Genomic DNA, 19,949 nt, shown 5'->3' with positions numbered 1-19,949 from the left:
CTGATTCTCGTACAGCCCGAGATATGTAGGCAACTCAGAGACCGGAGTTCGGTCATGACCCTCTCAAATTTCCTTTAGCCGGGACAAAATAGGCTACTGAGTCAACGTCTTTGCCCGACAACTCTTTCATCATTACCGGGCAAAGAGGGACAAGTTGTTGACACCCAATTTTGTCCCATCTCTCTGCCAAAATACCTATTTACGCTTCTAATATTTTTTGGAAAAGATAAAAAATATTATGTTTACCATAATTATTAGCCTCTTATCAATACCGGCACTTTATTATTCTATTACAGTTATTATTATTATAATTCACATTTTTTACCAGCTTACGCACACACATCGCATTTATCTTTGCATAATTAAATAATAATATTTATTTCAGTGTGGATTTTCGAAATATTGGTGCACGGCTATTCCAACGCCATTTTTTATCCGAGCATTGATGATTGCACATTTTGCATTGAGCAATATTTAACACAAGTTATTTAAAGCAGGTCTTTTATTTAAATTTAGAAGCCAAACTATTTTTTTTGCACTCGGTCCGTATTTTGACTTACCGGACCCCAAATCAAAGTCCGATTAATTCCTAATGTTTTTTTTAGACTAAACCATATTTCTTATCTCAATTTTTGATCAATCCATGTTTAATTCACTAACCCATTCTTTTAATATCCGGTCTAAAAAATCAACCCAGTCCATTTATGGACTGGGTTCGACCCATTTTCAGACAAAATAAGGGAAACCCTAAAAGGGTTCCCCTTCATTTTCCATCCCCATCTCCTCCGCGCCTCCCTTCCCCCTTTCCCTTCTCTTCCTTCGATCTCTCTCTCTCCCGCTCCACCTTCCTCTGTCCCACCACGCCGCACTCACCCCCACCACCGCCGCTCCTCTCCACTTACCCCTGTCCCCACCGCCGCCGTTTCCTTTTCATCGTCACCCCACCTCGCCGACGACCCCCCACATCGCTACCCCACCACGCTCCTCTTCCTTTTTCCCCCGCTCCTCTCCCCTTTTTTTTTTTTTTTTTTTTTTTTTCCTTCAACACAAAAGAACCCCCCAAATCCCCATAAATAGTAGGGTTAGAATCACAGAAGGGGGAGGATATTTTTGGGAGCTTGATCGGAAACCCCCAAAAGAGCGAAATCTTTGATTCAGAAAGTTCCTCAATAACTGATTTTCGGTTCAAGGAATCCCTTGCAAAATAATTTCTTTTAGCTGTCACAATATCACGAAATATCGAATCAAAAAATACTCAAACAATTTTTTCGTCTGTTCTGCGGTTGTTGTGAATCCGAGTCTCGCAACATCGAATTTGAAGTGTTCGAGGTTAGATCGAAACCTTCGCCTCACTTCGCTGCACCCGAAGAAGGTCAGTAACTTTCATGCCTTAGTGATTTCAGTGTTCGAATTCTGTTTTTGTTTAGCTCCCATGGTTCATGTGTTTATGCTTAGTTTATTGTCAAATCCCGCTTTAGCTTTTGAAATTTCGTGATTAGTTCAATGACTAATAATCAGACGTCGTGAAAATGGAAAGTCGTATGCCTTTGATAAATGTTGGTACTTTTCTTTAAGATTAAGGTTACTGCACTATGTTAAACATCTTATTTGAAAATATGGCTTAAGATGTGCGTCTCAGTGTTGTTGTTTTTTTTTTATAAAAGCATGTCTATAAGAAATTTCTGTTCCCCAAAAGCTTTCTTCTGTATAAGATTTGGTTGCTGTCCATAATAGAATTTGCATCAGTTCTGTTCTTGTTGTATAATGTTTTTTTTAGTTTGTTTTATGTAGATTCCAGAATATTAGTTAAGGTTTAGCTGTCTAAATTCAATAAGAATATGAGTAAATCGACCATCTTTATGTGATTCTCAATGAGTACCAGTTCGGACATCTTAGCGCTCAATTTTCTGATCCAACTTTGAAATATGATGAGATAATAATCTTCTCTGCTGCTTTAGTACCCTGTTTACATTCATATCGAATCTCAAACTAGAATGTTAGTTCCCTTCACTTTTGTGAGCTCTTTGCATATTTCGAAGTGTGAATTAATTTCTGGTTTGATGTTGAACTGATTCAATTGCTGTTTCTTCCTATGTTTACGCCTGAACATTACTTAGATTGTATGATTTAGTTTAAAGCATTGACTTTCCCTTTCCCTGTATTTTGTTTGTCTAAGAAGTTCAATATAGTTGTCGTTTTATGATTGCTGGAAAGAGATTCAATTTTTGGCCAGTAACACTTGTTGATGTTTTCTTTAAAAATTTGTTTGAGTTTAAGAAGAGGAATCAAGTTTCTCTCAAAATTTAGTTCACCAAGTTTCCTCCAGCTCCGATTCTCTAAACAATGTTCCTTTAGTAAATAAAATCTGGTCTTGAATTATATTGATGGAATTGTCATGTGTTCATGTTTTAAGAAACGAGTTTGCAATTTAGTTTAACTAAATGGAATGGAGCTTAATGCACAACTGAGCTGATTTTGAAGTGTACTGGGTGTGAAATACCTTGGTTCTTCCTTAGTTTCCTTGTTAGTTGTGGAAGCTTGTCCTTGACTTTATTCTATATTCATATTCTGGAAACTCAACCTAAGGAAAATGACTAATCAAAAAATGTAGTTTTGCGCATGCAGTTGTCCTTTGTTCATTATATATTAGCATCTTGAGTCGTAAGTTGAAACAAGTAATTATAAGTCATACACATTTCAATAGTCACTAAGATGTTTCCTTTAAATGTGCTTAAGTGTATGGCAACCTTGATATGCAGTCACTTAGTTCAAATTTGTTAAGTATAATTCTATAATTGATCTTTGCTTACTGATTGGCTAGCTGTAAATAGAAAGAAATCTGTCTAAGTGTTCCCTTTCCCTTATGTGTTATGAAACTTAAAATGGGCCAAGTGTGATAGGAGGATTCTATGTTTGCCACCTTATTCGAATATGTGTATCTTAGCAATGATTCAAGATAAAAAGGGATTATGAGTAAACTATATTCATAAGTATGATTCTGATGTCTGTATTATCATTGTCCAGTCTTTCAAATTCTAAAAGTTAAACGTAGAGTAATATGTGAGTCAATCCTGTGGTCTGTCGTAAAGAGGAGGTCACTGGAGTGGATTATTGTTTAGGTGATTATTAGTGTGCCTTAGTTTCTCAGCCTTTTTTTGAAAATGTAAGTGGTAGATTAATGATGGTATGAGCATGAATATAGTTTGCTTCAAGTGTTCGGTGGTTTTATTCCATCTTTGCATTGTGTACAGTTTGGATTGGTTTTATGGTAGAATTGAAACGAAACTCCAGATCTTTCTTTGTTTGAACCTTAGGGATGGTTAATAAAATATATGACTTTGGAATATGGCCTTTGGTACATCTGTTGGTTCCTTTAATTTAAAATGCTGGTCCTGGAATTGGTTAGGAATTTCATGAATACCATTGCTGTGATTTCCTTTTTTCTTTAGCCAGCTGCTGTTACTGCTTGTTCTGGTTGGAATGACTTATGCTTTCTAAAAAGAAAGATTGAGGGAACATCTTTTGTTGACACTTAACATCTTCTATTACATGTATATTTTCTGGAACTTAATCTGGATCTTAAATGATAAATCAAGGCAATTTAGGGACAAGTTTAGCCCCTTCAATAGCCTGCCATGCCAAGGTGTTCTAGAAACATTTGGACCCTATTCTGTATTGAAAATAAGAGGGTGGTAGCCTCCTTTGTTGTTTTATCTTTTGAACTATGTGTTTGGTCTAATGTTCAAGAATCAGTGTCTAAGCTACTCATTTTGGATATAGTCATTAGATATATGACCATTAGCTGATTTGATTAATTCCGCACCAGTAGATTCAGTTTTTTTAAACATATCATATTTTCCGAATCTGTTGATTTATGCATGCTTACATCATAAATATATCTAAATATACACGGTATATACATAATGTATTGATTTGTTTGAGTTATATTTACATGTCTTCGTTGATTATATTCTAATCCTTTTCTTTCGTTTTTATGCATGACCTTCGCATACGAGTCCGAGGACTCGTCTTCCGCATTCAATGTTGGGCTAAAGCCCAACGAAACTCTCTTATCGAGTCACCCCCATCAATCCGCAAGAAATAATGTTGGGCTAAGGCCCATACGATAGCAACAGTCCACAGCAGAGGAAACAAAATATTGGGCTGTTGGCCCAGGCAAACAGCTATCAGTCCGAAAATGGGCTGAGCCCATTTAACTTATTTCCCTTCTATTTTATTTTGTGTATTTAATTTGTATTGTATGACTAACTCTTTTTCTTTTGCGTGTTATTTTCTTAATTTAGATGAACTTTAGATGAATTAGTGGATTAACCTTAGCTAGGGGTAGTTAACTTAAGAGAGAACTAACAATCAATTTCACAAATTATTCTCTCCTTTTCATGCTTTATTTATTTGAAATAATCAATTTGCAAAATGACATGACTATATATTTTAAATAAAAGGAATCATATTCTATCATAAAACGTTTCAAAACGCCACTAATACACAATTATAAGTATAATCTATAGATAACCCTCCAAATTCGAATCAATCATGCATTTAATTAAACATAATCAATAAAAGATAATTAAAAGAGAACTCACTTCTTTCTGCTCTCCATTTAAAGAGTAGTCTAGATTTTTCTACATAGTCATATTTATATCACACTATCTTATTCAAAGTTCAAATTTTGCGAAATCTTCTATTAAAACTATTACTCATATGCAAGTTATCTTCTACAAATTTTGTTTTAAAACAGTATTAGCATTTAAAATAATATCAACGTACCTTTAAGTGTTACTTAGCATTTCAAACCCTCTTTGCTAAACGGCATTTGAAATTTCCTTTTCTATAAAAATTATCATATTTTCTATCCGTCTTATTCTAACTAATATTTCTCATTTAAAACCTTAGTAATATCTATAAGCATTATTTTAAATAGCATTGCAATATTTTTTTATCCTTTTTAAACCTTAGTAATAATTTACAAAATTATTTTCTCAAATATTATATCCGCATTTAATTCAATTAATTAACCTAAGTTGGTCGGATAACCGTAAGTTAACGGATTCTAAAGGATGCCTAACCCCTTCCCTTTAGGATAATATAGAGCCCTTACCTAGAATCACACTGGTTAAGCAGACTATCAACGAAGGTTTAGTTTCAACTTTACCTTAGTTAGTATTTAGGTGTCCTAATTCACCGTTAAATTAATTAGGTGGCGACTCCTTAAAACAAAATAAACAGGAATCACCAATACGTCATACTCCTAAATCCGATCCGGTTAAAATGGGGTGTGACAGTGTGTATATATATATATATAATCACTATTTAAAGACAACTACATATATATAGATGCACTATAATCCGAAGTGTTGGGCCCGTGCGCAGCACGGGCATAGGCCGTCTAGTACACTAAAATGATGACGTTGCTTTATTTGTTGTACTCATGTCACATAATTTATAAAACTATCAGTCGAACTATCATTAACAAGTACTTCTAGAATTTGAAATTAAAAGTTGGGTAAATTATACGTATGTGGTATCGTCTGTAACTATTTCTCTTTCTCCGCTTAGTAAATTAGGGATTCTCTTAGAAGTTTTTTAGACTTACTTTTAGGCCGTTGTATAAGTTTTTACTATATTGGAAAACACTCCTCTAAAGCAACATATTACCTTATATGACAAATATATGTTCCAACTAGTTGATAGCACATGTATGAATCATTTATTTCCAAGGCTCTATCCTTAGTTGCAGCGTAATTTTTGAGTAATTTTAGATATTTGAAAATAATAATCCTTCACGTGATTTTAGCTCTGTTTAATCTTCATTTAGCACATCCAATTATCATATTATGTTACATATAAACAGTTGCATGTGAGAGTCTAGAAGCGGAGTCGGGATTCAAAGCTTGTGGGTTCGGGATTTTAATTCTTTTAAGTTATTAGGTTCTAGATTAATAATTTGTACATATTTAATGAAATTTTCAAGACAAATACAGGGTTTAGACAAAAATTACTGAGTTCGGTCGAATTCCTGATTACTATACTAGCTCCGCCCCTGTGTGAGACTACACATGATTTGCCCAAACGTCTCAAATGACCTGCTCATGTATTATATTCTTTATATACACTACTTTCAATCTTTATCTGGTTTGATCATCTCAAATCTTGTCCGATGATACTTATCATGTCGACAACTCAAATTAACATCGACATCCGTTAGGTCATCGGAATTAACGAGAAGCTAATATACAATCCTTATTACATTTAAATTTCAAAAGAACAATGTTTAGTTGAATCAATTTTTCCATAGAGACGTGTAACGAATATTGAGATTCTTTTGGTACTAGCTATGCTAGAAGAGAAAGGAGGGGACCAGAAATTGTTCAGGCTAGCCAAGGCGAGGGAGAGAAAGGCACGTGATATGGATCAAGTAAAATGCATCAAGGACGAGCATGGCAAAGTATTGCTAGAGGAGACTCTCATTAGACGGAGATGGCAGTCATACTTCTCCAAACTCTTGAATGAAGAAGGGGACAGAGACATTGTGTTGGGTGATTTAGAACATACAGGAAGGCGTCGCGATTTTGGCTATTGTAGGAGTATTAAGGTTGACGAGGTTAAGGGTGCTGTTCGTAGGATGCGCAGGGGAAGAGCGACCGGACCTGATGAGATTCCTGGGGAATTCTGGAAGAGCGCGGGCCTGACAGGTTTGGAGTGGCTGACTAGGTTGTTTAATGTCATCTTTAAGACAACATTGATGCCCGAAGAATGGAGGGCGAGTGTAATGATCCCTCTATACAAGAATAAGGGAGATATCCAGAGTTGCAACAACTATAGAGGTATCAAGCTGCTAAGCCATACTATGAAAGTGTGGGAAAGGGTGGTGAAGATGAGGGTGAGAAGAGGTGTGTCTATTTCAGAAAACCAGTTCGGATTCATGCCGGGACGTTCAACTACAGAAGCCATCCATCTTATGAGAAGGTTGGTGGAGCAGTATAGGGAGAGGAAGAGGGACTTACACATGGTATTCATCGACCTAGAAAAGGCTTATGACAAAGTTCCAAGACAGATCCTATGGAAATGCTTGGAGGCTAAAAGTGTACCTGTGGCGTACATTAGGGTGATCAAAGACATGTATGAGGGAGCCAAAACCAGGGTGAGGACAGTAGGAGGAGACTCAGAGCACTTTCCAGTTGTGATGGGGTTGCATCAATGATCAGCTCTTAGTCCGTTTTTATTTGCCTTGGTGATGGATGGATTGACACGGCAAATTCAAGGTGAGGTGCCTTGGTGTATGCTTTTCGTAGACGACATAGTCCTGATTGACGAGACTCGTAGCGGAGTTAACGCTAAGCTGGAGTGTTGGAGACATACTCTGGAGTCTAAAGGGTTTAAGCTGAGTAGGACCAAGACAGAGTACTTGGAGTGTAAGTTCAGTGAAGCACCTCAGGAGGCTGACTTGGAAGTAAGGCTTGGTACCCAGGCCATCCAGAAGAAAAGTAGTTTCAAGTACCTTGGGTCTATTGTGCAAGGTAGCGGGGAGATTGACGATGATGTCACACATCGTATTGGGGCAGGGTGGATGAAATGGAGGCTTGCTTCCGGAGTGCTATGTGATAAGAAGGTGCCACCAAAACTTAAAGGCAAGTTCTACAAAGTGGTGGTTAGACCGACTATGTTGTATGGGGTGGAGTGTTGGCCAGTTAAGATCTCTCACGTTCAAAAGATGAAAGTTTCCGAGATGAGAATGTTGAGATGGATGTGTGACCACACCAGGAGTGACAAGATTAGGAATGAGGATATTCGGGATAAGGTAGGGGTGGCCTCGGTGGAAGACAAGATGCGAGAAGCGAGATTGAGATGGTTTGGGCATGTGAAGAGGAGAGATAGAGATGCCCCAGTGCGGAGGTGTGAGAGGTTGGCCATGGATGGTTTCAGACGAGGTAGGGGTAGACCGAAGAAGTATTGGGGAGAGGTAATTAGACACGACATGGCGCAACTACAGCTTACCGAGGACATGACCTTAGATAGGAGGGTTTGGAGGACCCAAATTAGGGTAGAAGGCTAGTAGATAGTCTCGTTATCCGTTCTTATTAGTAGTCGCATTATTGCAATATAATTTCTTGTGCTCCGATTTCTGTTATTATCTGTTATTTCCTGTGCTTTGATTATCTTGTATTATCTGCTCCGATTTCTGCTATTATCTGTTATTTCCTGTGCTTTGATTATCTTGTATTATCTGCTCCGATTTCTGCTATTATCTGTTATTTCCTGTGCTTTGATTATCCTGTGTTATCTGTGTCGCTTGCATTATTTCATTTCCATATCGCTTTGAATCTCTTATCCGAATCTTTTAACCTTATCTGACTTCTTTTTATACTTTTATTGAGCCGAGGGTCTTTCGGAAACAGCCGTCCTACCTTGGTAGGAGTAAGGTCTGTGTACACTCTACCCTCCCCAGACTTCACGATGTAGGATTTCACTGGGTTGTTGTTGTTGTTTTGGTACTAGCTATTTCATAAAAAAGGAAAGTGGTAGAAGTTTAAATATTTTGTATTTTGTACATATTGGCCCGACAATAACTGATCACTTCTGTTTTCTATCTTTCCTTTGTTCCACCTCATTGTCTATTCTATCTGTATAGTGTTGTTTTCTATGGGTCTGCTCCCTTTGTTTTTACTTTTATTTTTCCTACTGTAGCAGCATATGAGCACATTCTTTCTTAACAGTCACATCTGTGATCTGAGCCGAATTGGTGAGTTGCCGAGTTATTGGTCCGTTGTGCAAATGAGTGCTTCATGAATCCTCAACTCAAACCACTAAAGGGTCTTTTGATTACTCGTTTTAGAGTTATAGCCCTTGATTAGTAAGCATGAATTGGTTATGCAGAATTTAATTACCTCATATTTTATCTCATATAAAATAACATATATAATTGACTCATAACTTATACACCTGCTTTGTTTACCTAAACTTATTCATTGATAACTAAACATCATATTTAGTATGATGAGTTTTATACAAACCAACGAAAAAATTATCAAACATGAATTATCCTTTTCTTTTCTTAACCAGCAACCAAACGACCCCTTAATTAATTGCACGAATCAAATTCCTTTGGCTAACAGGGACGTTTTTAGCGGTGTAATTAATTACACATTTACCCTAATACTTTTGTGCTAATTTTAATTCATGAATTATCCTTTTCCTAATTAGCAACCAAACGACCCCTTTATTTTACGAATTAAGTTCCATCACAAACTCTTTCATTAAGTATGAAATTCTCATTTTTCCCACTGTTCTTTAGTGGTGTAATTGATTAATACTTTTTTAGTCTTATATTTTTTTTAAAAAATTTGTCCCAAAAACATAATTTCAATATTTAAAAATAATGTAACTTTAAATTCTTCATTTTTCCATAATGAGATAATTTTATAGCCATATAAATATCTAAATATTAATTTAAATTATAAATTTAAGAAAATTATCACTATCCAGTTAAATACCACCACCTAATATGAAATGGAGGGTAATATTATTATATTGGCCTAACTATTTTGAAAATTTACTAACTCAGCTAATTCAAATTTACCCTTTACAAAATTTACTATGAGAATTTTATTTAAAGAACTCAGAACTTAACATCTTTGATTAAAGTTGAGGGTCATTAACATCTCATTAATAATGACTCATTAACATCTAATTAAAGCTCAAATGAGCGTTGCTTTCAGTGGCCTGTGCTATATGTCAGAACATCAGCTAATTTGGTGCCTGCAGTCAATACATTCATTCACTGACAAATACTCAACTCACCCCACCTTCCATCTTTGCTTTGCAGCTTACGTGTTAGTGGTGAATTTTCATACCTACCCCACCCCCTCAAACCCCCTAACCCCCACCCCCACTCCCACTCAAAATATTATACTCCAATACAGAACCTCCAGCCAAGATACAAACAACAACAAAGATAAGTAGATAACCGAAAACTCACACATTATTAAGGTCACACTTCTTGTTTTAAGTACCTCTAAACGTATATATTGGGTTCTTTGTCATATAAAGTTAAAGATTTTTCTATTCCATAGATGAGATTAGGAGCCCGTTTGGATTGGCTTATAAGTTAGCTTATAAGCTGTTTTCAGCTTTTTTGAGTGTTTGGCTGGCCAGCTTAAAGTCATTTTATGCTTAAAATAAGCTCAAAAAAATAATTGGACCCATTTGACTTAATTTATCTAAAGCAGCTTATAAGCTGAAAACAGCTTATAAGCCAAAAAAAATAAGTTGAACTACCCCAACTTATTTTTTTCAGCTTATAAGCTGCAAACAGCTTTAAGCTGTAAGCCAATCCAAACGGGCTCCAGGTATCTGTCTGTGGTATTGATAATGCCTTTCCTTACAGGAGATTAGTGTCATTATTTTAGGTGAACCCAAAAGGTGGGTGCACATATATATTTTGTCATCATTTATATTCTACTTGCAAAAAAGCAGCTAGCTCCAATTTCCCACCAACTTTTTCTTCCTCGTTCCAATACTATCATCTTTGCTTTATTTCTCATGCTGTTTTGTGTCTGTCCCTTTGATGTTCCAAATTGCTCAGTCCACTCATAATATTCTTGGATTTTGCTGCAATATCTTCACTAGCCATTTGGGTCATTAATTTCTTCAAGATTACATTTTCTTGCATAGTATGAGCTTCTCTTCAAGTGTTTGATTAGCCCAATAATGGATATTGAAAGTTGGGGGCATCAAAATCCAATAAAGGTTAGAACTTTACCACTATTCTTTGAAAATTTTGAGGTTTTGAGTCATTCTTGATAATCCCCTTTTGTTGCAGAAGGAGTCATGGAGGACAGTTTTAGCTTTAGCTTATCAGAGTTTAGGTGTGGTTTATGGAGATTTGAGTACTTCACCTCTATATGTATACAAGAGCACTTTTGCAGAAGACATTCAACATTCAGAGACTAATGAGGAAATATTTGGAGTTTTATCATTTGTGTTTTGGACATTAACTCTTATTCCATTGCTTAAATATGTGTTCATAGTGTTGAGAGCTGATGATAATGGTGAAGGTGGAACTTTTGCCTTGTATTCCCTATTGTGTCGCCATGCCCGAGTTAGCACTTTGCCTAATGGCCAATTGGCTGATGAAGATCTGTATGAGTATAGGAATGATAGAAATGTATCAGCTGATAGGATTGGGATGAGCTTGAAATCAACTCTTGAGAAACATAGATGTTTGAAGAAAATGTTGCTCATTTTAGCATTGATTGGTACTTGTATGGTTATTGGAGATGGAGTCCTTACACCTGCAATCTCAGGTAAATTTCAATAAATATCAAGTTCTGAAACCATAATTGGCGAAAACATAAAGGTTGAACCCATAAAATTTAATTACTGGATCTGCCTTTGTGTATGATTCTTGTTTGACTTAGTTTATTTGCCAGATTGGAGATATGATTTTGCTGATAATTAACTTGTTTTTTTTATTTCAATTACGGTGCATTGCATCTGCAGTGTTTTCTGCTGTATCTGGACTAGAACTTTCAATGGCAAAGCATCATCACCAATGTGAGTCAATATCTTTTTGGCAGATTTACTGTTCCCTTATGGCCCCCTTGCCCATATCCCTTTGAATAAGATGAAGAATCAGAAGTCATGTCTTATTTTATTTTACAGCTTTTTTCCATCATATATTAAAAGATGCTCATCCCTGTTATGCCATAGAGTAGCAGTTAATATTCTGATGCTCTAGCTAACTGATTAACTGAAAAGACCAAGGAGTAATTATGACCAAGTGTAGAAAATAATTATTAGTTTAGTGAATGTCTGGTTAAAAGTGGTCATAATGAACTATTGGAATAGAGATCAATTCCTTATGGCTGATCTCAAAGTGATTATCTTTAGATTTTCCTGATTCCTCTGTCTTATTATATTTTGATTTGTGCATAGTTTATTCAGTTGTATCCGGGCTAGATGTAACGAGACTCGGATTTAATATAATGAGAAGTTGGTTTGCTTTATGTTGAAACTTTTCCTAATGGACGTGCGATTTGTGACATGGAGAGGTTACTGATATCTGATGAAGATGCATTATTGTGGGTCCCTTGATACTAAATTAAAGACAAAAATGTGTATATGGTAATCAAAGTCATATCAACATCAATAACAATAAAGAAATAAAATAAAGTTAGGTGCTTTCCCCATTGTGGTAGACCAAATTGATGTTATCCTAATATTTTTAAAGTGAGGATTCAAGTTGAGACTAATAATTTTTTGTTTCATACAGCAATAGGCTGCTTGGATAATGTTTGGTTTTATCAGAAATTGTATAGAATTGGTAATTAGTTAGGTAAACCACTATTTGCTATAAAGTGAAATGCTTATTCTGGTGAATTAGAAGGGAACAAAATATACCACTGGCATGATGTCTCTTGGAGCTCCTTAAAGACAAGTGCCCTCTCTGTTGTGCTAGTATCAAAACTTGCATATCTGGTATTTAAATGTGAGAAATGAGATAATGGATTGGGAGAATGCATTAGACAAGTACACCTGTGAGCTTTTATAGATAGTTTACCCAATGTACATACTAATTTCTTCCAGTCTGGAAATATATCTAATCTAACATCAGAACATTTTAACGCAGAAAAAAAATTACTGTTATGACTTGAGATTGTGGATTGCACTTATGATAAGGAACTGTAGAAATTTTTTACCTAAATATTTGAGTGCAACCATTTGGAAGTGTAAAGATAGCCAATCTATAATTTCGTTACCTGCCAGATTTTATCTGTTACCAGTTCTACCCCTTGTCATTTCTGTTTCCTTGCCTTTTATAATTTATTTGTCAAATGAAGAACAGGTCGTTGTCGTCTGTAATATCTGGAACATTTGTCACTAATTATCCTTGATGTTCAGATAGAGGAAATAGGTTTTTGGATGATGCTTGCTTAACCAGTACGGAGTTTCCATAATTTCTCCAGTTAACTTTTGGAATTATGGGCGTCAGAAGCAAACTTCAGAAGCAAACTTAGTTTTTTCCTGTAAATGATGAAATTAGTTTTGTCCCCGTAAATGATGTAATTAGTTATTGTTGTCCACTAGATCATATTAATGGTATATTTTTGCAATAACCATGGAACTAATGAATAATGTGCTGAAATGTTTTTTTATCCTGCAGATGTTGAAGTTCCGGTTGCTTGTGTCATACTTGTGTTCTTATTTTTTCTCCAACATTATGGGACACATCGACTAGGATTTCTATTTGCACCGATTGTGATTACGTGGCTTTTGTGCATTAGTGCAATTGGGGTGTACAACATTGTCCACTGGAACCCCCATGTTTACCAAGCGTTATCTCCATACTACATGTACAAATTCTTGAAGAAGACCCAAAGAGGAGGATGGATGTCACTCGGTGGGATTTTATTATGTATAACAGGTACGGCATTCCTTGACGTGAAATTGTTCTCTTTATGTTTTTCTTGGGAATTTGACATTTCTTTGTGAGACCTGAGGGTCTTCTTTCTCCTTAGTTAATCTGATATTCTCTTTGCTTGTCCATCTTTCAGGTTCAGAGGCCATGTTTGCCGATCTTGGACACTTTTCACAGCTGTCTATTCAGGTAATAACTCGTGTAATTTTGTTATGCAAGTCTTGAAGCTTATTATTTCTAAGACTAATTTTTCAACCACAAATTAAACCAAAGTCATAATAAGAGCTGGTTATCTGCAGATTGCTTTTACCTTTGTTGTTTACCCATCATTGATTCTTGCTTATATGGGACAAGCTGCGTATCTTTCCAAGCATCACGTTATCGCAAGTGATTACCATATCGGGTTCTATGTATCAGTACCTGGTAAGTACTTTTCTCCTCTCTTGGCTACACTCTCATTTCTTTTCTTTTTTTCTTAATTCATTTAAAACTTGCAGCACGTTATCTTTTTTAACATCCCAACTAATTCATATGTTTCTCATTGTCACAGAAAAACTACGGTATCCTGTTCTGGCTATTGCAATACTTGCTGCAGTGGTCGGAAGCCAGGCCATCATCACTGGGACATTTTCCATAATCAAGCAATGCTCGGCTTTGGGTTGCTTCCCAAGGGTCAAAATAGTACATACATCGTCCAAAATCCATGGCCAGATTTACATTCCAGAGGTAAACTGGACATTGATGGTGCTATGCTTGGCAGTTACGATTGGCTTCCGTGACACAAAACACATAAGCAATGCATCAGGTATCATCAACAGCTAAATAATATGCAATTATCATTAGGTGTGCCAAGTGAACTTTTTATTTAACTTTAGGTGTACCGAAATAAATATTCACTAGATAATCATAACCTGCAATTATCATTTTGTGCATCAAGCAATTGAACAGTGTTAAAAGTAAACAAAATCTTTTGAAACTCCCTCGATCTTCGCCAAAAAGCTGAGAAAGGCAGGACTAATTTGTTTGAAATATCTACGCGTATTGTTACAATGCAACCTTTTCGCTTGCAGGTCTGGCAGTTATAACTGTTATGCTGGTCACCACCTGTTTCATGTCTCTAGTCATTGTCCTCTGCTGGCACAAAAACGTGTTACTCGCCCTTTGCTTTATATTCTTCTTTGGTTTCATTGAAGCCCTGTACTTTTCAGCTTCCCTAATCAAGTTCCTCGAAGGGGCCTGGGTACCAGTTGTTCTCTCTTTTATATTTCTAGCTGTCATGTACAGTTGGCATTACGGCACCTCAAAAAAGTACGAGTTTGATGTTGAAAACAAAATTCCCATCAACTGGTTACTCACATTAAGTCCCAACCTGGGTATTACACGGGTCCGTGGCATTGGCCTCATTCACACCGAGCTTGTTTCAGGAATTCCAGCTATTTTCTCCCATTTCGTCACCAACCTCCCTGCTTTCCACCAGGTTCTTGTTTTCCTTTGCATCAAGTCCGTCCCGGTACCTCACGTGAGACCTGAAGAAAGGTTTCTGGTTGGAAGAATCGGACCCAAAGAGTACCGCGTCTACAGATGCATAGCGCGATACGGTTATCGAGACATTCACATGGACGACGTAGAGTTTGAAAAGGATCTAGTTTGTAGCATAGCTGAATTCATCCGCTCAGAGGGACGAGGACAGAGTTTCGAAGCTGTAGGAGATATAGACGAAAACGAAAGGCTGACGGTTATTGGGACAACTTCAACACATGTTGATGGCATAAGAATGTGCGAGGATAATGCGGGGCCCAACGGAGATACAGAAATGATCGAGGTTAGCTCGCCGGAAGTGCCACGGAAACGAGTGAGGTTTCTGGTGCCAGAGAGTCCACAAATGGATTTAAGCGTTCGCGAAGAGTTGCAAGAATTAATGGAAGCTAGGGAAGCAGGGATGGCATTTATACTTGGTCACTGTTATGTAAGAGCTAAAAGGGGTTCAAGTTTGATTAAAAAACTGGTGATTAACATAGGATATGACTTTTTGAGAAGGAATTGTCGTGGACCAACTTATGCATTGAGTTTCCCTCGAGCTTCAACTTTGGAGGTTGGAATGATCTACCATGTATAATTTGTTGCTTTCCTGTTCTAATTAAAGGATAGAACTGTAGCATATGCTTTTTTTTTTACAATTTATTTTCTTCTTTTTTGTACTCCTATTTTGAAATGCGAAAGCTTTGTAAATGTTGTACTGGTACATGAATTTTGCTTTTGTACAAGGCATTACCACGAAAGAAAAATAACTGAGCTTAGAGGGCATGTATGTTTGAATAAAGGGTTGAAAATATGAGGTTACTAGTTGTTCACTATCTTGCTATGTATATGTACTTTGTTACCAGACATACATCTACTCTGCTAATGATGATCTCTTTCGGTGCAAACTATCAGTTAGTTTAACCTATGATAGCAGGTTAAGGTTAATTATTATTTTTACCATGTTACTATATTTTTTACACCATCCGTACATAAAACTTAATAGTTTTCTCTACTACTCCCTTTGTTTCAATTTATTTGAACCTATTTTCTTTTTAGTTCGTGCCAAAATGAATGACCTCTTTTCTAATTTGGAAATAAATTCACTTTATGAATGATTTACAGCCACACAAATTTTCAAGGCTTATTTTGAACCATAAGTTTCAAAAGTCTTCCTTCTTTCTTAAATGTCGTGCCCAGTCAAATGGGTTCATATAAATTGAAACGGAGGGAGTATTTTGTATGTGGGTGAGAAACGTTTGACCTGTTATCTGTCAATCTATGGATTGTAAACTTGGCAACCGGTTTAACCGGAACCGGACCGGTAACCGGTTAGGGAACCGGCCGGTTTTCGGTTAAAAAATCGGAACCGTTTAACCGGTTCCGATTTACCAGTTTGAAATCTCAAACCGGAACCGGACCGGTTCAAAGTGTCCAAAACATGTTTTTTTTTATTTTTTGTATTATATATATAACTAAAATAACTAAAATATACTAAGAATATACTTATAATATATAGTATACTTATACATATATATATATATATATATATATATATATACCTAAAATATAGTAAGAATATACTTATATATATATATATCAACATATGTATCAATATACTTAGGTGATATAACTTAATATATATAAATATGTTTAAGTATATTCTTAGTATATTTTAGTATATTTTAGTTATTTTTCAAATATATAACTTTTTAGTTTTTAATTTAAGTATATTCTTAGTATATTTTAGGTATATTCCTAACTTAATAAAAGTAAAAATATGAACACAAGTAAATAGAAGAAAGCTCAATGAGCCATATATTTTATTCATTCTTGGATAACATTTATTTGCAAGTTGTAGTTTTTTTTAACTTGCAAATAATACATGAGTTGTACAAAAATAGTAGAATAATAAAATCACTAATTTTGAACCATTTCGTTAATTTCCCCCACATCATATTCGGTCATGGAAATATCTTCAAAGTCTTCCATTTGGTCCGGTCCACTAGCTATCAAATCTTCAATTTCTTCCTCTTCACCTTCCTCCGCTTCTGAGTTTTGGTTCGTCGCTCCGATCTAATCCAATCGCGAATGCACACTAGTACTTGCAAGCTAAAGCCGGATAATGAATGTCTATGGTCTCCAATTTGCTGTCTTCCTTGGCTAAATGCGCTCTCCGAAGCCACAGTTGATACTTGAATCGTAAGGATATCTCGAGCCATTCTTGAAAGTACCGGATAGCTTGCCTTGTACTTCTTCCACCATGCTAAGACGTCCAAGTCATCCAGTTCCTTGATATCCACATTTGGCTGCATCAAATAAAAGTTATATTCATCAAAGTTTGCAGTAGAAGAAGAAATTGGCTGTGAATGTAAAACTTTTAAACCCGACAAGCCCTTTTTGCTACTCTGAGAAGTAGTAGGGCGTGGAGCAACGGGTGTAGCACGTTCTTCTAAACTAGAATAATGAGTAAAAACTTTTCTAAACCCATCATCAATAGCGAGTTCGGCTTCAGCTACAGATGGTTGAACTCCCTCTTCAATTTCTAAAAATGTATAAATTTGACTAACCAAATTTTTAGTATAAGACACTTTTAAACAAGGATTTAAAAGAGAGCCCAATATAAATAAAGTTGGGATGGGAAAAAAATACTTCTTAAATTTAATTATCATTTCAAAAATAGCCACTTGATAACCGAGTTTATATTTATACTCGTGTAAAACTCTAGCTATTTCCGCTAAGTAGACTAAAATTTCGGTTACCGTGGGATAGAATTGTTTAGAAAAAGCAAGAGTTGCATTATAAAAAGTTTCTAAGAGGTCAACACATTCTTTAACATCTTCTCAATGCATAAAAGTTAACTGATCCTCACTATTAATATTATATTTGTTGTGAACTTGTTGTATGAGAATCCTATACTCATATGCTTGTTGTAGCATAATGTAAGTGTAGTTCCACCTAGTCTCAATTTCTACTTGAATTTTCTTAGGTCTAAGGTTATTTTCCACATAAGCATTCTTAAAATCTCTAATTCTTCCCCTATTAGCATTACAAAAAAGAAACGCAATCGCATCTCTAACTTTTTGAACAGAATTTTCAAAATGCACAAAACCATCTTTAACAATTAAGTTTAAAATGTGACAACTACATCTTACATGAAAAATATTTCTTAGCGGAGGGTTTAGTTCTCTTTTTATAAGACCTATCGCCTTTGTATTATTAGAAGCATTATCTAAAGCAATACAAAGTGTTTTTCTATAAATGTTAAAAAATCTCATAATAGTAGACATTGAATCGGCTAAAAAATTTTCATCGTGACGACCTTTTCCTTCATCATATAAAAAAGCTATAATTCTTTTTTGCATAACCCAGTTGTCATCAACCCAATGACATGTAATAACAAAAAAATCTAACTTGTTAAGACTAAGACCCAAATCAGCGGTAAGACAAACATTACAATTTAAAGAATTAAATACATGGCACAAATAAAATCTATATTTTTAAAACAAATCTATAACATCGGCTCTACAAGTACTTCTAGGAATACCCTCAAATAACGGATTATAACAACGTTGAATGTAAGTAACAAAACCCCAAACCTGAGGGAAAGGAAAATGGTAAACAATCATAAGCTACCATTTTAGCTATTTCTACACACTCTTTTTTCTTGTCATACTTAAAATTTCTACCGGTTCGTGGGTCTATCGTCAGTTGAATCCCCCCCACATTTGAACCCGTTTGCTCTCCCCAAACATCCATATGTTTGGTTTTCATATGAGCATTTAGTGTACCCGTTCCACCATCCTTACCAGTTCCTTGCTTAAAACTTAATACTTGTCCACATATGGTACATGTAGCTGATTGATTTTCCCTATTCTTAGTCATAAATTTCCAAACTTTAGTTGTTGGCTTACGAGTTCTAGGCGGTTTGTCTTGTGTATGTGATTGGGCAGGACATGTATCTCCTATGGGATTTTCGGGGGGTTGTGTTTCATCATCATCATCTAAGTCTTCATTAAAAGTGTCGGTAAAATATTGTTGCATTGGCTCATGACCTAAAAGTGGATTATTTCAACAACATTAATACCTAAATTAGGTGTTTCTTCCACAAATGTTTCCTCATTAAGCCTACCACTACTACTACCGGCACCACGTCTTAATCTCTTTGACATTATTAAATAGAATTAATTTAAATCACAATCAAATAAATCACAAGAAAATAAATTACAACAAATTAAATTGCTAGAATTAAATTGCGTATATTAAATTGCGAAAAATAAATTGCTAGAATTAAATTGCGAAAAATAAAGATAGAGTTGGAACGAAGGTACCAAATTGCCGGATTAATTTTCAACAAAGTGAAGGCGACTAGAATTGCAAATCCACCAAAGCTACTTCGGATTGTTGCAAAATCACCAACTCCACCAACAATATTATAATTGCAAAATTAATAATTGAAAGTTGAAACTATAATAAGACTTTGTGGCTAATTATTGCAAAGTGACTATAATTGAGAGATTGAGAATTTGAGATTTGAGAGAAAGATGAAGAAGAGTAAATTGAAATGAAAATGAAGAAGGGTTTATATAGGGGTGGGGGATGGGTTAAAGTGTTAAAAAAAAAGTTTGGGGAGGTTGGGGGGCCAAAAAATAATTTAAAGACCGTTTGGCAACGACCATTTTTGCAAATGGACCGTTGCCAACGGTCGATTAACGGACAGGTCACAGGCCCAACGGCTATTTTTTTGTTTTTTTTTTTTTAATTTCACCGGTTTAACCGGTCCGGTTCCGGTTTACCGGTTTTACCGGTTCCGGTTTCAAAAATATCGGAACTGGACCGGTAACCTTTTAAACGGTTAACCGGAACCGGTTAACCGGTTCTACCGGTTCCGGTTCCGATTCAGGTTTTACCGGTCCGGTACCGGTTTTAACCGGTTTAACCGAACCGGTTGACGGGTTTAATGGATTGTGTCTGCAAAATATGGAATTTTCGG

At 35.8% G+C, this 19,949-nt stretch overlaps 1 protein-coding gene across 1 annotated transcript; it reads left to right on the top strand.

Moving 5' to 3' along the window:
* Positions 1-10,348: 10,348 nt before the first annotated feature.
* Positions 10,349-15,792, top strand: LOC132621211 (potassium transporter 8). The gene is made up of 8 exons (XM_060335384.1): positions 10,349-10,767; positions 10,841-11,324; positions 11,521-11,574; positions 13,184-13,444; positions 13,575-13,627; positions 13,738-13,861; positions 13,989-14,243; positions 14,509-15,792. The coding sequence occupies exons 1-8, from the start codon at positions 10,729-10,731 to the stop codon at positions 15,552-15,554; spliced, it is 2,316 nt and encodes a 771-aa protein (XP_060191367.1). The 5' UTR covers positions 10,349-10,728; the 3' UTR covers positions 15,555-15,792.
* Positions 15,793-19,949: the final 4,157 nt, after the last annotated feature.

Source organism: Lycium barbarum, chromosome 12 (assembly GCF_019175385.1).
Source record: "Lycium barbarum isolate Lr01 chromosome 12, ASM1917538v2, whole genome shotgun sequence".
Classification (NCBI taxonomy): domain Eukaryota; kingdom Viridiplantae; phylum Streptophyta; class Magnoliopsida; order Solanales; family Solanaceae; genus Lycium; species Lycium barbarum.
Note: the sequence above shows the minus strand (reverse complement) of the source record. Positions and strands in the feature narration are given on the sequence as shown.